A 15,553-nucleotide genomic window follows, 5' to 3' on the forward strand; every position below is an offset into this window, starting at 1 on the left:
TAGCGCCGCATTTGAGGCGCTAGAGGGCCTAGCGCCGGAGTTATGGCCAGTTTAGAAATTCCCTGGGGCCCTAGAATCGGCGGTAGACCGGTTGCGCTGCGCCGGCACCGATGACGTCATCGGTGTGCGCAGCATCCCGGTTGCCATGCCGACGGGCCCCAGCGCCGAAATTCAGTTGCGGCCGCCTCGCCCGTGGCAGCCGCAACTAAGACTCTGGCAACAGAGTCTTACATCAGTTAGCGCCTGCGCCTTAAGGTCGCGCAGCGGCCGGCCGCTTTCCCGCCGGCCGCCTGCCCGCACCTCCCTCCCCGGACTCCTCCACCCCCCCCCCCCCCGCGGTGCCGGGCTCATTTTTCTGATGAGTTTACCGGCCAGCGGGCGGGTGCAGGCAGCTCCTCCTTAACTGAAGGAGGAGGCCTGCACTTCCCGAGCCTGCCGCACCGCATCGGGCGCCGCAGCGCCGGAATAGCGCCGCAAAGCGGCAGGTAGCGCCCATTTTCAGGCGCAAACACCCTTCAGTAGCGCCGGCAGCCGTTTGGGCGCAGCGCTACTGAATTTTTGGCGCGCGCAGGGGGACTTAGCGCCGGCGCTAACTTTCCGGCGCTAAAGCCCTGGCGCGGCGCCAACTGAATTTCTAGGCCAGTGTATTTAGACTTCCAAAAGGCATTTGACAAGGTGCCACACAAGATTATTGCTTAAGATAAAAAATCACGGGATTGGGGGTAATATTCTGGCATGGATAGAGGATTGGCTATCTAACAGAAGGCAGAGAGTTGGGATAAATGGTTCATTCTCAGACTGGCAATCAGTAACTAGTGGTGTTCCGCAGGGGTCAGTGCTGGGTCCCCAACTCTTTACAATCTATATTAACGATTTGGAGGAGGGGACCGAGTGTAACATATCAAAGTTTGCAGATGATACTAAGATGGGAGGGAAAGTAGTGAGTGAGGAGGACATAAAAAACCTGCAAGGGGACATAGACAGGCTAAGTAAGTGGGCAGAGATTTGGCAGATGGAATACAATACTGGAAAGTGTGAGGTTATACACTTTGGCAGGAAAAATCGTAGAGCAAGTTATTATCTTAATGGCAAGAAACTGGAAAGTACTGAAGTACAAAGGGATCTGGGGGTCCTGGTGCACGAAACTCAAAAGGTTAGTATGCAGGTGCAGCAAGTGATTAAGAAGGCCAATGGAATGTTGGCTTTCATTGCTAGGGGGACAGAATATAAAAATAGGGAGGTATTGCTTCAGTAGTACAAGGTATTGGTGAGACCGCACCTGGAATACTGCATACAGTTTTGGTGTCCATACTTAAGAAAGGACATACTTGCTCTCGAGTCAGTACAAAGAAGGTTCACTCGGTTAATCCCGGGGATGAGGGGATGGACATATGAGGAGAGGTTGAGTAGATTGGGACTCTACTCATTGGAGTTCAGAAGAATGAGAGGCGATCTTATTGAAACATATAAGATTGTGAAGGGGTTGGATCGGGTGGATGCGGGGAGGATGTTCCCGATGATGGGTGAAACTAGAACTAGGGGGCATTGTCTTAGAATAAGGGGCTGCTCTTTCAAAACTGAGATGAGGAGGAACTACTTCACTCAGAGGGTGGTAGGTCCATGGAATATGCTGCCCCAAAAAGCTGTAGAAGCTACATCATTACATAAATTTAAAACAGAAATAGACAGTTTCCTAGAAGTAAAGGGAATTAAGGGTTACGGGGAGCGGGCAGGAATTTGGACATGAGTCTAGGTTCGGATCGGTCATGGCCCTGTGGGTAGCGGAGCGGGCCCAGGGGCCGTGTAGCCTGATCCTGCTCCTATTTCGTGTGTCTAATTCTGTTAGATTCAGGAGATGGTTCTGTGATAGTGGATTGGCGGTTAGGATCAGATCAGCCATGATCTTATTGAATGGCGGAGCAGGCTCGAGGGGCCGATTGGCCTACTCCTGCTCCTATTTCTTATGTTCTTATGTTCTTATGAGCAGTTGGATGAAAAAATAGTCAATTCACAACACTTAGAGTTTTGAATATAATAGTATCACATAGAACCATTGTTAGCTCACTAGCTAAGACTTGCAATTCACTCATAAGTTGCATGATTTTTTTGTAGATTCAAGTCCTTTAAAACATAACCACACTTCATGCCACATATGCATTTTTTTATGTTACACTTTCTTTCAAAAGAAAGACAGTTGCTTCCAGTCCACGGAAAAACTGCCACACCAATCGAAAATGTCTTTGATACCAGCTACTGCAATGTTGCACATGCTGTCTTGTGTACCTCCTCCCTTTACAGAAGGCAACAACAACAAATTGCATTTATATAGCACCTTTTAATGTAGTAAAACTTCCCAAGGCGCTTCGCAGAAGTATTATAGGACAAAACATTTGACACCGAGCCACATAAGGAAAAATTAGGGCAGATGACCAAAAGCTTGGTCAAAGACATAGGTTTTAAGGAGCGTCTTAAAGGAGGGAAGACTGGTAGAGAGGTGGAGAGATTTAGGGAGGAAATTCCAGAGCTTAGGGCCTAGGCAACCGAAGGCACAGCCACCAATAGTTGAGCGATTATAATCAGGGATGCTCAAGAGGGCAGAATTAGAGGAGCGCAGATACCTCAGTTTGGGGGAGGGGGGTTGTGGAGCTGGAAGAGATTACAGAGATAGGGGCGAGGCCGTGGAGGGATTTGAAAACAAGGATGAGAATTTTGAAATCGAGGCGTTGCTTAACCAGGAGCCAATGTAGGTCAGCGAGCACAGGGGTGATGGGTGAACGGGACTTGGTGCAAGTTAGGACATGGGCAGCCGAGTTTTGAATGACCTCAAGTTTATGTAGGGCAGAACGTGGGAGGCCAGCCAGGAGTGCGTTGGAATAGTCAAGTCTAGAGGTAACAAAGGAACGGATGAGGGATTCAGCAGCAGATGCGCTGAGGCAAGGGCGGAGAAGGGTGATGTTATGGAGGTGGAAATAGGCAGTCTTAGTTATGCTGCGGATGTGTGTTCGGAAGCTCGTTTCAGGGTCAAATATGACACCAAGGTTGTGAATAGTGTGGTTCAGCCTCAGACAGATGTTAGGGAGAAAGATGAAGTCAGTGGCTAGGGAACTTGTGGGGACTGAAAACAATGGCTTCGGTCTTCCCAATATTTAATTGGAGAAAATTTCTGCTCATCCAGAACTGGATGTCTGGCAAGCAGTCTGACAATGTAGAGACCGTGTAGGGGTCAAGAGAAGTGGTGGTGAGGTAGCGCTGGGTGTTGTCAGTGTACTTGTGGAAACTGATGCTGTGTTTTCGGATGATGTCGCCAAGGAGGGGGCCAAGGATAGATCCTTGTCACAGTCACAAAGAATGTCATTTGTGATTTTGATGAGAGCTGTTTCGGTACTGTGACGGGGCAGAAACCTGATTGGAGGGATTCAAACGTGGAGTTGCGGCAAAGATGGGCACGGATTTGGGAGGCGACAACATGTTCAAGGACTTTGGAGAGGAAAGGGAGGTTGGAGATGGGGCGGTAATTTGCGAGGACGGAGGTGTCAAGGGTTGTTTTTTTGAGGAGGGGGTGATGACGGCAGATTTGAAGGAGAGGGGGACAGTACCTGAGGAGAGAGAACCGCTAACATGGGAGCCAGAAAAGGAAGCTGGGAGGTCAGCAGTTTGGTGGGTCGAAGGAGCAGGAAGTAGGTCTCACGGACCAGATGAGCGCAGAGAGGTCATGAGGGGAGATCGGAGAGAAACTGGAGAAAAGATGCGAGTTTAGGGCTAGGGCTAGGGCAGTGGGGAGCCTTAGAGAAAGTTTGGCCTGGTGGGCTAGGGGAAGAAAGGGGAGAGGACGAGGCAGCTGAATGGAGACAATCTTAGAGACAAAGAAGTCCATGACAAAGAAGGCAGCTCTCTATCGAGCTGAGTAACAAGTTCACACCAATAACTGGTTGATTTTACATAAAATACATGAATGAACAGTGTAGAGGTTTCGTAGTGAGAACATTAAATTTCCTTATGGCCCTACAGCTGCTGTGCGAGATAGAGAGAGAAAAATGCTTCCCTGTCACCTAGCTTAAGTTTGTGAGATGGAAGGTTTAGCTCACTGAGGCATGAGTTAAAGTCACCATCCTGAGTGGAATACCTATCTTTTGACGTGGTAACAGGCTTCTCCCACGTGTCTGTTTTAGCTAATCCCCCAGCTATTTGAATGGAATGGAATGAGCTAGGCCTCTCAGATGTCACAAGGGAGCCATCTTGCAGTGCCTTGATATACTTGAGATTGTACATAACAACTCTATCTTTGTTTACTAATTAACAATCCATATCTATGGTAACCAGCCTGGTTTCAGACTATTAGACTATTGTTGAGAAAAAACACTGAATTTAACCGCCTAGAAATTCAGCTTAGACAACACAGGCAAACATTATATTGCTTATGATTGTACTCAGCTTCAATTTTTCTAATTTGAAGATAGTATGATTAACTACGAAGTAATTTGATTCATTGGGGAGACCAAAATCAGGTTGGGTGACCGCTTTGCGGAACACCTCCGTTCAGTCTGTAAGGGTGACTCCGAGCTTCACTTTAATTCTCTGCTCCACTCCCACTCTAACCTCTCTGCCCTCGGCCTCTTACACTGTTCCAATGAAGCTCAACGTAAGTTCGAGGAACAGCACTTTACAGCATTCTAGACCCGACATCGAGTTCAACAATTTCAGACCATAACCTCTACCCCTATTTTTTCAGATGGCAGCTGTTGATGATTCTGCCATTCCCATTTGCAGCATTTAATCACTCCTGCCTTCCACCCTATCACAGACTGTCCCTTTTGTTCTTTCCTCCCCTCCCCCCTTTCCCTGCCTCTGGACCTGCATAAAATCTGTTACATCTCTAACTTTTTCCAGTTCTGAAACATTAACTCTGTTACTCTCTCCACAGATGCTGCCTGACCTGAGTATTTCCAGCATTTTCTGTTTTTATTTTGGATTCCAGCATCTGCAGTATTTTGCTATTGTATTAATTTGATTCAATACTGATCAATTTTAAACCAGTGGCTTGAAAATGCCCTTTCCAATTATATTATACATAATGTCAATGAAAGCAAATATTTTTCCCAGATTAAAATATTTTGGATGAAGTAGTCATCATGGCTTTAATGGTGGTAGATCTTGCTTGACAAATCTACTTGACTTTGTGGATATAATGGAGTTGTAAGTGTCAGCAAATGTTGGCTCAGTAGTAAGATACTCGGTGCTGAGTTAGAAGGTCGTGGGTTCAAGCCCCACTCCAATCTCATGAGATTGCACCATCTAACAGATGGGTTGAGCATTAATGGGCCCTGGTCTTTTCTGCTCTTTTTGTATATTCATATATCGTGCATCTTAATTGCAAAGATAATCCAGTCAAGCTTTGAAGGATGATTATTAATTCCTCAGTGCTAGATTTCTGAAGATTTAACTGCTGCCTTATGACTGGGTAATGTTATTACATTCCATGCAGGGAAGTCCACAGAAGTTGCTCTCTAACTTTACCTTATTCATTCTAGGGAAATATGTCTTGTTAGTACTTCCTCAGATGGATTGCCTGAGACTGGGATCTTTCTATGTAGACACTCACAAAGGAGAATGTGTGTCCATGTGCACTGATGTGGAGTACCACCAATTACCATTTATTTATATTTAAAACTGTAATTCAATCCTGCGACAAGGACAACAGACTGCTGACTGACTAGTCCACACCCATAACTTCACATTATTCTTGCAGCAAACTAATACTATAGGACTGTACTTTAAAAATGCATGATGTGATTATATTTATTGTCAGTATACTTTGAAACGTCATAGAAATGTCCCATTTCTTTGCAGAAATAATTGTCAGTCATCCAGGTAACTTTGAAAGCCCTATAATGTCATTACAGTGGCAAATGGAATTCAGTCTGGAGAAGTGTGAGGTAATGCATCTGGGAAGGGCTAACAAGGCAAGGGAATACACAATACATGGTAGGATACTGAGAAGTGCAGAGGGACCCTTGGCGTACATGTCCACAGATCCCTGAAGGTAGCAGGACAGGTAGATAAGGTGGTTAAGAAGGCATACAGGATACTTACCTTTATTAGCTGAGGCAGAGAATATAAGAGCAGGGAGGTTATGCTTGAATTGTATAAAACACTAGGTCACAGTAGAGTATTGTGTACAGTTCTGGTCACCACATTACAGGAAGTATGTGATTGCATTAGAGAGGGTACAGAGGAGATTTACGAGGATGTTGCCAGGGCTGGAGAATTTTAGCTATGAAGAAGGATTGGATTGGCTGGGGTTGTTTTCTTTGGAACAGAGGAGGCTGAGGGGAGACGTAATTGAGGTGTATAGAATTATGAGGGGCCCAGACAGAGTAGATAGGAAGGAACTATTTCCCTTAGCAGAGAGGTCAATAACCAGGGTGCATAGATTTAAAGTAATTGATAGAAGGATTAGAGGGGAGTTGAGGAGAAATCTTTTCATCCAGAGGGTGGTTTGAGGTCTGGAACTCTCTACCTGAAAGGGTGGTAAAGGCAGAAACCCTCATCACATTTAAAAAGTACTTGGATATGCACTTGAATTGCTACAAACTATAGGGCTACTGACCAAGAGTTGGAAAGTGGGATTAGGCTGGACAGCTCTTTTGGCCGGCACAGACACGATGGGCTGAATGGCCTCCTTTTGTAAATTTCTATGATTTTATGATATTGTAGCTTCTGAATGTAACACTAACAACCTTTCAGTTCATATTAGTACAGAATGCAAGAATGCAGACCTCTGCACGCTCAAATGAACTACTCACTGCCCTCTAACTGAAGTCAGTTTATTACAATTAAAAGAACTGATGGGGAAATTATCTGTTTTCAATTAGTGGAAATTAAAAGGTGGCAGTGACACTGCCAGAGCTTTAAAAAAAAAGAAAAAGTTTTGGCTTCAAACAAAACTGCGAATTGTGCAAAGCAAGCTAAATAAATCTAATTTATGGAGGTGCTGTTGTTTCATTTTGCTTTGGACGAGCACCACCTTATGAACGTGCCCTCATCTTCGCTGTGTTGCCCTTTTGTTTGGGGGGTGGGGGAGAGAGAGTGGCAAAAATTACATATTACATAGAATTTACAGCACAGCCAACTGGTCTGTGCCGATGTTTATGCTCCAGACGAAACTCCTCCCACCCTACTTCATCTAACCCCATCAGCATTACCTTCTATTCTTTTCTCCCTCATGTTCTTATCTAGCTTCCCCTTAAAGGCATCTACTCTATTCGCCAGTGTAGAAGAAGCATGTCACACATACTTGTAAGGAAGATAGGTTTTAGTATTTTAGTAAAGATATTTGTTGATGCTGAATTCAAAGGAATACACTGATATTCTCATGAGAGGATGTTATATTGAATGTATTTTTTCTATCTTATTAGGAGCGTCGTTGTACCAGTAAAGAAACCTCCTCCGGGCAGTCTGGCCGTCAATACAGTTGGTGGTGCCGGTACTACGAGTAGCCTTCTCACTGGCAGTGCAACCAACATAATCTCTCCTGCAGCAGCCACACCAAAAAGTATGATAAATACCACAGGTACAGTCAGCAAAGCTCCAGTTATAAAAGTTGAGGAGCACATTGAGAAAAATAATTGAAACAAGTGTACCACTCCCTATTTACTATGGAATGTTACAAACATTCTTCAGTATGAAATTCTGTAATGAGCCAAGCCAAAAATTTTGTTTTCTACAAATAATGTACATCGGAGTGATTATTTTTATGAATGCAACGTCGTTCTGTGCATGCGCACTGTATGGGGGCGCAGAGCCTAAGTGCCGGCCAGAGCCGCGCATGTGCACCCGACGTTGTAGCTGCGCATGCGCACCCGACATTGTAGCTGCGCATGCGCACCCGACATTGTAGAGCACAGAGAGAACAGTGGGAATCGGGGAAGAATGTGATCCAGTTCTAAGGGGGAGGGGGGGATGAGAGCGAGAACGTGATCCAGATGGGAAGACGGAACACACTCTCCCCCTCTGTTAGACGTGAATCACGTTCTTCCAACCCCACCCTGTCTACACCCACACCAAGTTCTCCCTCTTCACCCCCCCAGACCCGGATCATACTTCTGACCATGAATGGCAGTGAGTTGATTTTTCAGAAAGCCCGGTGCGTATTCAGCAAGTGACATCATTGGACTGAATGAAATCCAGAAGTGATGACACTGCCACTATTTACTTCATACCCAATAAACCTGTTAACAATATGTGATCCATACACAGTGTCCCATCAGTCACTGCAGCTCTTACCCTGAATGTTTAGTTTGATGGAGTGATTAGCGACAGTGTGGGTACTTTCGGTTTTCAGTTGACCCGTGATGTCAGCCTGTGCATGAGCCGGGCCACTCGATGATGTCATTCTCAGCGCATGCTAAAAATCTATGGTTCTGATGATGATGTCACTTGCAATGACATTACCCTCACCTGTTCTCATTGAATGACATGCACCTCACTAAACCAACCTGCAGCTCAAATTATGTACAATAGTCACTGTTGTGGATTTCACTCAGCAAATCAAGCAGCATTTACTGAAAGAGAAACAGAGTTAACGTTTCACGTTCTGATGAAAGATAATCAACCTGAAACATTAACTATGCTTCTCTCTCCACAGATGCTGTCTTGACTTGCTCAGTATTTCCAGCATTTTACATTATATCACTTAACTGGTGATTGGGAGGAGGTCAACAGGGCAGGCTGAAGGTGGCCGTGTGAGAGTTATCTTGCTTTCTAGGCTTCAGCTTAGGCAGTCCCTCGGAACCGAGGATGACTTTCTAGGTGACCATATTAACAGGTAGATGCCACTATCATGGCTGCACTGGAGCAGCTTCACTGGAGGAGCTTCACTGGAGCAGCCTCACTGGAGCAGCCTGCCTGTGACAATGATCAAATTACACATTGCAGAGACTTTGAATTACTCTCCAGCAGGCAGGATCAAATTACACATTCCAGACAAACTGTTAGGTGTAACAACAGAAAACGCTGGAAAAACTCAGCAGGCCAGGCAACATCCGTGGAAAGAGTCAACGTTTCAGGTCGAAACCCTTCTTCAGAACTGAGAAAAAAAGGCAGGAAATGAAACAGATTAAAAGGCAGTTTGGGGGCTGGGAAATGGGGGAGGGGATGAAAGAAGAGACAGTAAGAGATATTCAAGGTGAGACGAGATGGTAATAGGACAGATAAAGAAACAAACAATGACTCTAGATGCAGTGTGAAATGCGCTGGCAGAGTGAAAGACAGCTGCCATGTGGGGGAGAGAAAAAAGGAAAAGAAAGGAAAAGGCACAAACCAAAAGTGTGGATAAAAAATATAATAGGTTCTGTATAATATAACTTGGGTGTGTCTTGTCCTCCAAGGGGACCAATCAGAAATCTGGTCTAACCCACTTGTGCAAATAAACACAGCCAACATACATTGATGTGGAAATGGTTTTAAGCAGGGACAGAAGTGCTTCCAAATTTGTCCATGTATCTGCATGTGCTGTGCAGATAATTTGTTGTGTGAAATACTGTTTTTAAGCCGTCAACAAAAATATCACAAAGTGAATAGCCATGATCTGACTTTTCCTAATGATATAGTGCAATTGGTATATAATTTTCTAAATATTCTTTCATGTTGCAGTATCCATAGCTCTTCAAGTATGTCAAAACCAAACTTTACAGGATTTATTCTTGTTCAAACAAATAAGTTTATATATTGCTAGGAGGTACGCAAGAGTCGTCTTGTAAAGATTGTCCACTGATTTTCCTCCCTCTTGCCCACAAAGAAACAGTTATGAGCAGTAATTCAGCAGACAGGGAAATGAGCCTGCATTGACTACTATGATACTGCTTGTTAGTGGTTCATTTGCTGTTCTACTAATGTTAAAAGATTTTTCTAATTTCTTAAAGCAGTTATCACATTAAAGTTGTTTTCAGTAATGGAGAGATACAAGGAGACCACCTCAAAAAACAGATTCAGAACTAGGCTCAAGTATTCTGTTGCACATAAAGTGACCAATTGGCTTGGCATATCATTATTTACATTCAGCTTTAGACCAGTAAGAAATACTTAAATTTATATAGGGCCTTCAATGTCCTCTGGGCATCCCAAACTGCTTCACAGCAAATGAAGTACTCATGAAGTGTGGTTACTGTTATTGTCACAAACAGCAATAAGATAAATGACCAGCGAATCTATTCTTTGGAGATGTCAGTTAAGGAATGAAAGTTGACCAAGACACTGAGAGAACTCCCCTGCTCTTCAGATAATGCCATGGGATCTTTCACATTCACCTGAACAGCAGATGGTGCCTCAGCTTAATATCTCGTCGAAAGACATAAGCATCAGCCGAGATCTATGTGCTCAAGTCCTGGAGTGGGGCTTGAACCGCAATCTTCTGACTCAAAGGCAGGAATGCTACCACTGAGCCAAGCTGACACCCAGTAACAGTTTAGAACTTTGAGCCTCTATTACAAGTTTAGTGGAGCAATTGTTCATGCATCAGAGTGCATATACCCTGCAGCTAATAAACTTGAGTAGCTGCAGTTCGAGTTTCTGCCTGTTTGGGACAGATTGCTCTATGCACACATATGCTGAGCTCACTCCCAATAGTTGGAAGTTTAAGTGTTTATAGGTTTGGAAGAGAAGAACCCCTTCTCTTAAGATAAAGTAAGTTGAAAAAGTACCCAGGGGTGATAATGCACTGGATTTATACTGCACTAGCTGAAGTGCCAAGGGATCTTTGAGGGCATGTTGTTGTTGGAAGAGAGAGAGAGAGAGCGCAACTGGGGGGAAGAGAGAGAGCGACTGAAGGGAGGGAGGGGAGGGAAAGGGGAGGGGGGAAAGGGAGGGGGCAAAGGGGAGGGGGCAAAGGGGGGGAAGGGGAGGGGGCAAAGGGGAGGGGGGCAAAGGGGGGGAAGGGGAGGGGGAAAGGGGGGAGGGGGAAAGGGGAGGGGAGGGGGGAGGGGGAAGGGGAGGGGGCAAAGGGGAGGGGGCAAAGGGGGGGGAAGGGGAGGGGGAAAGGGGAGAGGAGGGGGAAGGGGAGGGGGAAAGGGGAGGGGGGAGGGGAGGGGAGGGGGAAAGGGGAGGGAAGGAGGGGGAGGGGGGAGGGAAGGGGGGAAAGGGGGGGAGGGGAGGGAAGGGGGAAAGGGGAGGAGGGAAAGGAGGGGAGGGAAGGGGGAAAGGGGAGGGGGGAAAGGGGGGGGGAAGAAAGGGAAGGGGGAGCCAGCAGACCCTCTTTCCTCTGCCAGCGATGGCTCCGCTGAGCTCCGTGCCGCCCCACGCACTGACATGCCGAGCGCAGCGCCCCGGTCAGCCCGAGCCCCGCCCTCCCGAGGCCGGGCCTGAGGTGGTTTGAGACGGCCGATTTCGGCTGGCCGGGCCCGGTTGCCTTGGTAATCCTCCTCCCCTCTCCGCCTCCCGATCTCCAAGACTGGGCCTGAGCGGCTTGAGACGGCCGATTGCGGCTGGCGAGCCCGGTTGCCGGGGTAACCCTCTCCGCTCCCCCCCCCCCCCCCGCTAACCTGCTCGCTTCCCTCTGGCCGCGCTCTGTGTGGAGGTGCGCCATGCAGCGCGAGCGCGAGGAGCTTGCAGTGAGCCCAGCCAGCCTTTACCAAGATGGCTGGCCACTGGTTCGGAATCGGGCCTAGCGGGGTGGGGGGTGAGGGGTGGGTGGAGCTTGCCACAAAACAATTGCCTAGGGTCCAGCATGGCTGGCAACAGACGCCCAGGCTTCGAGACCTACCTGCAAAAACGGGGAAAGGTAGGAAAATTAACGAGATTAGATAAAAGATTTAGAAAGTAATTAACTTTTTTTAAAAGCAATATGTGTTTTAAAAGCAACTTTTTTTTTTAAAGACGCAGAAAGCGGGAAAAAGAAATTAAAAGTTTGGAATCAAGATGGCGGCGACTCCCCTCGGTTCAGAACGATAAGGCCCGCCCACACACGCACCGATTGGTCGACCGTCAGGTCACCGAAGCGTAGGATTGGTCAATCGTCCTGTCACTCGACTCTAGGAGGGCCCGCCCGCACGCGCCAGGAACCCGCCCCCGCCACGCAGTGATTGGTCGACCGTCAGGTCACCGAAGCGTAGGATTGGTCAATCGTCCTGTCACTCGACTCTAGGAGGGCCCACCCGCACGCGCCAGGAACCCGCCCCCGCCACGCAGCGATTGGTCGACTGTCGGGTCGCTCGACCGTACGATTGGTCGACCTCGACGTCACTCAATGCTAATGAGCAGATAATGAGCGGAATTTTGAATGTTTTTTGGATACCGCGGGCACAATTTTTGTCTCACCGAAACGTAAATACGCTTACGACCGTTCTGGAATCGTAAGCTTTCTTTTGATGTAACACACGTGTAGGTACGCTCTATAACTTTTGATTGTATAGCCGGACAGAGAGACAGAAAAACAGACAGAGAGACATACCGTTTTATATATATAGACTAGCTGAAGTGCCCGGCGGTGCCGAGGCTTTTTCGAGGGAATGTTGTTGTTGGAAGAGAGAGAGAGAGCGACTGGGGGGAAGAGAGAGAGCGACTGGGGGGGAGGGAGGGGGAGGGAGGGGAGGGGGGAGGGAGGGGAGGGGGGAGGGGAGGGCGGGGAAGGGAGGGCGGAGGGGAAGAAGGGGGGGGAGGGAGGTCGCGCGCGCCCCCCCCCCGAGGTGAAGACCGCCGATTGCGCGCGCAGCAGGAGCTGAGACGCGGCGTCTCTGGCTCGGCTGGCGGGCCCGGTTGCCAGGGTAACCGTGACGCTGACCAAGCCCCGCCCCCGGGCCGAGCCAGAGAGAGAGAGACGCCGCGTCTCAGTCGCTCCTGCTGCGCGCGCGGCCCCCCCCCCCCCCGAGGGTCGCGACCGCGACCCCCCCCCCACCCCCGGCCCGAGGTGAAGACCGCCGATTGCGGCTGTGCGAGACGGCCGGCCGGGGTTGCCAGGGTAACGCTTGATGCTCAGCAAGCCCCGCCCCCCGGCCGAGCCAGAGAGAGATGCCGCGTCTCAGCTCCTGCTGCGCGCGCACCCTAGCGGCGCTGGGCTGAGGCTCGGCCCTCCAGCCTTCGAGTGGGGCCGGGAGGTGCCTGGCTCGGGCATGGGTGCGGAGGAGACGCCGAGGCTTCTAGGCCTACCTGGAAAAACGGGGAAAGGTAGGAAAGTTAATGAGATTAGATAAGTTAATTACTTTCTAAATCATTTTTTTAAAAAACAATATGTGTTTTAAAAGCAACGTTTTTTTTTAAGACGCAGAAAGCGGGAAAAAGAAAGGAAAAGTTTGGAATCAAGATGGCGGCGACTCACCTCGGTTCAGAAGGATAAGGCCCGGCCACACGCGCACCGATTGGTCCGGCGGCACACGCCAGCAACCCGGCGTCCGATTGGTCGAGCTCACGGTCACTCTGTCGCTAATGAGCGGATAATGAGATGCTAATGAGCGGAACGTTGAAGGTTTTTGGGATACCGCGGGCGCGATTTTAGCCCGGCCGAAACGTAAATACGCTTAAAACCGTCTCGGAAGCGTAAGCTTTCTTTGGAGGTAACGCGCGCGTAGGTACGCCCTGTAACTTTCGAGCGCATAGCCCGACAGACGCACAGGCGATGACAGACAGAATGACAGACAGACAGATCGACCGATTTATATATATATAGATATAGATAGATACGATTCAAAGCAAAGCCATGTGAGACTACAGGGAATCTTGTTCCACTTTGTTCCAAAGCAAAATCAGGCCCTGACACTACACTTGTACTGCAAGTTTAGCATCAGTCTGAAGTGGAAATCACTTCGCACTGACATTCAAACTTGCACTGTAAATTCACCCAGAACCTCAACATCTTTGAAATGTATTTATTTCAGTTGAAGGACTCTGCCCTCAGTCTGTGCTGTCCAGAAATTTAGAAAATAAGTGCAAAGATACCATTATCTAGTCTATGATCATCTTCCTGACCCCTTTGAACTATTTGATTGTGTGTGTATATTTGTTTAGACGCATATTTCAGTATCCCCAGTGTTTTTCTTTTAAATTTCTGACCAGGTATTCTTCTGGAATTGGTTCAGCCATTGAACCTGATTTTGGCTGAATTCAGTGAACTAAACTGATTCATTCTTATTTTATACATTATTTTGATCATTTCATTATTAAGAGTCCAATTTGAAACTAGTGCTAATAATAGTAGCTGATTAGAACTTTCAATACTAAAATGGGAAAAGATTTTTTTTTAAACTGCACTTGTTTGTGAATTCTGTGAAGTGGTAGGAATGTGATTCCTGAAAAATTGAATTCTTAATCCTGCTAATCAGAGGCTAGGTAGTTCTAGAGGTGAAAGTAATTGGCTGGTTACAGAGAAGCATTGTCAGAGACCTGATTATAGATTGCCCACCCACCCTCTCAACTTGAGGGTGGAATTACTTTAAAACAATGATTGTCAAATTAGAGAACACTCTACTGTATTAAGAATTTTTCTATGTTAGGACAGCATAGTGGCACAAGAATGTTGCAGTTCCAGTGTGCTTCACTGTGAAATGTTCCAATGCAGGCTTTCCACTTATGTTCCTGCTCTGAACCTAATCACAAGGAGGTAGGGAAAGTCAGAGGGTCAGTCATCTGGGCTATTCTTGTAAACCTCTGAGCAGTAGGTTCTGGAATGATGTTGAAGTAGGCCTGCGATCAGATCTCTTCCTTTTAGTGAAGTGTTATATGAAGCTACCATGAAAGGAAAAGGAGCAAAAGATCAAATAAATTCCAAAATTTAAAGAAAATGTTTTTTTTCTAATTCTATTTTATAATATACATTGGAAATTTTACAGAAAATAATTTTTGCAATGAGTATATGCTAAATGTTTGCACATAATCAGCCGTGGCTCAGTGGTAGCACTCTTGCCTCCAAGTCAGCAGGTTGAACGTTCAAGTCCCACTCCAGAGACTTGAACACAAAATCCAGGCTGACTTCAGTGCAGTATTGAGGGAGTACTGCAATTTCGGAGGAGCTGTCTTTTGGATCAGATGTTAAACCGAGGCTCCACCTTCCCACTCGGGTAGATGTAAAAGATCCCATCGCACTATTTAGAAGAAGAACAGGGGAGTGATCCCGGGTATTCTGCCAATATGTATCCCTCGACCAATATCACTAAAAAGAGATTATCTGGTCATTATCACATTGCTGTTTGTGGGAGGTTGTTGTACACAAATTGGCTGCCGTGTTTCCTACATTAAAACAGTGACTACACTTCAAAAGTAATTAATTGATTGTAAGGTGTTTTGGGTCGTCCTGAGGTCTTGAAAGTCTTTCTTTTCTAATACGTAAAGGATATCCAGTGCCCAAAGGGTTAAATAGTTTCGTTTGTTTTGATAAATTTCTTGAGGGTAAAAATTGGGTAGCCCCTACCTTCGCAGCGCGCTGAAAAAGTTAGCGCCCCCGCAGCCGGTTTTCCCAGGTAGCGCCCCGAGAGGGAGGAAGGGCACTACTGGAAACACCCGGCGTCCCTCTTGGGGCGCTGTGGCACGTCGCGCCGCGGTACTGCAGGCCTTCCTTCCCTTATTAAATGGG

General features: G+C 47.1%; 1 protein-coding gene across 3 annotated transcripts in view; it reads left to right on the forward strand.

Annotated features, from left to right (window-relative positions):
* The window catches only part of LOC147111942 (neurobeachin-like), a 1,011,877-nt gene that overhangs the window by 498,339 nt on the left and 497,985 nt on the right, over positions 1 to 15,553 (forward strand). For all 3 annotated transcript variants that reach the window (XM_085999351.1, XM_085999350.1, XM_085999349.1), the window contains one exon: positions 7,416 to 7,570. In XM_085999351.1, coding sequence (XP_085855477.1) covers positions 7,416 to 7,570 — 155 coding nt within the window. The remainder of the gene's footprint in view (positions 1 to 7,415; positions 7,571 to 15,553) is intronic.

The sequence above is a fragment of the Somniosus microcephalus genome, chromosome 10 (genome assembly GCF_052327205.1).
Source record: "Somniosus microcephalus isolate GS21.2 chromosome 10, FLI_Smic_1.0, whole genome shotgun sequence".
Classification (NCBI taxonomy): Eukaryota; Metazoa; Chordata; class Chondrichthyes; order Squaliformes; family Somniosidae; genus Somniosus; species Somniosus microcephalus.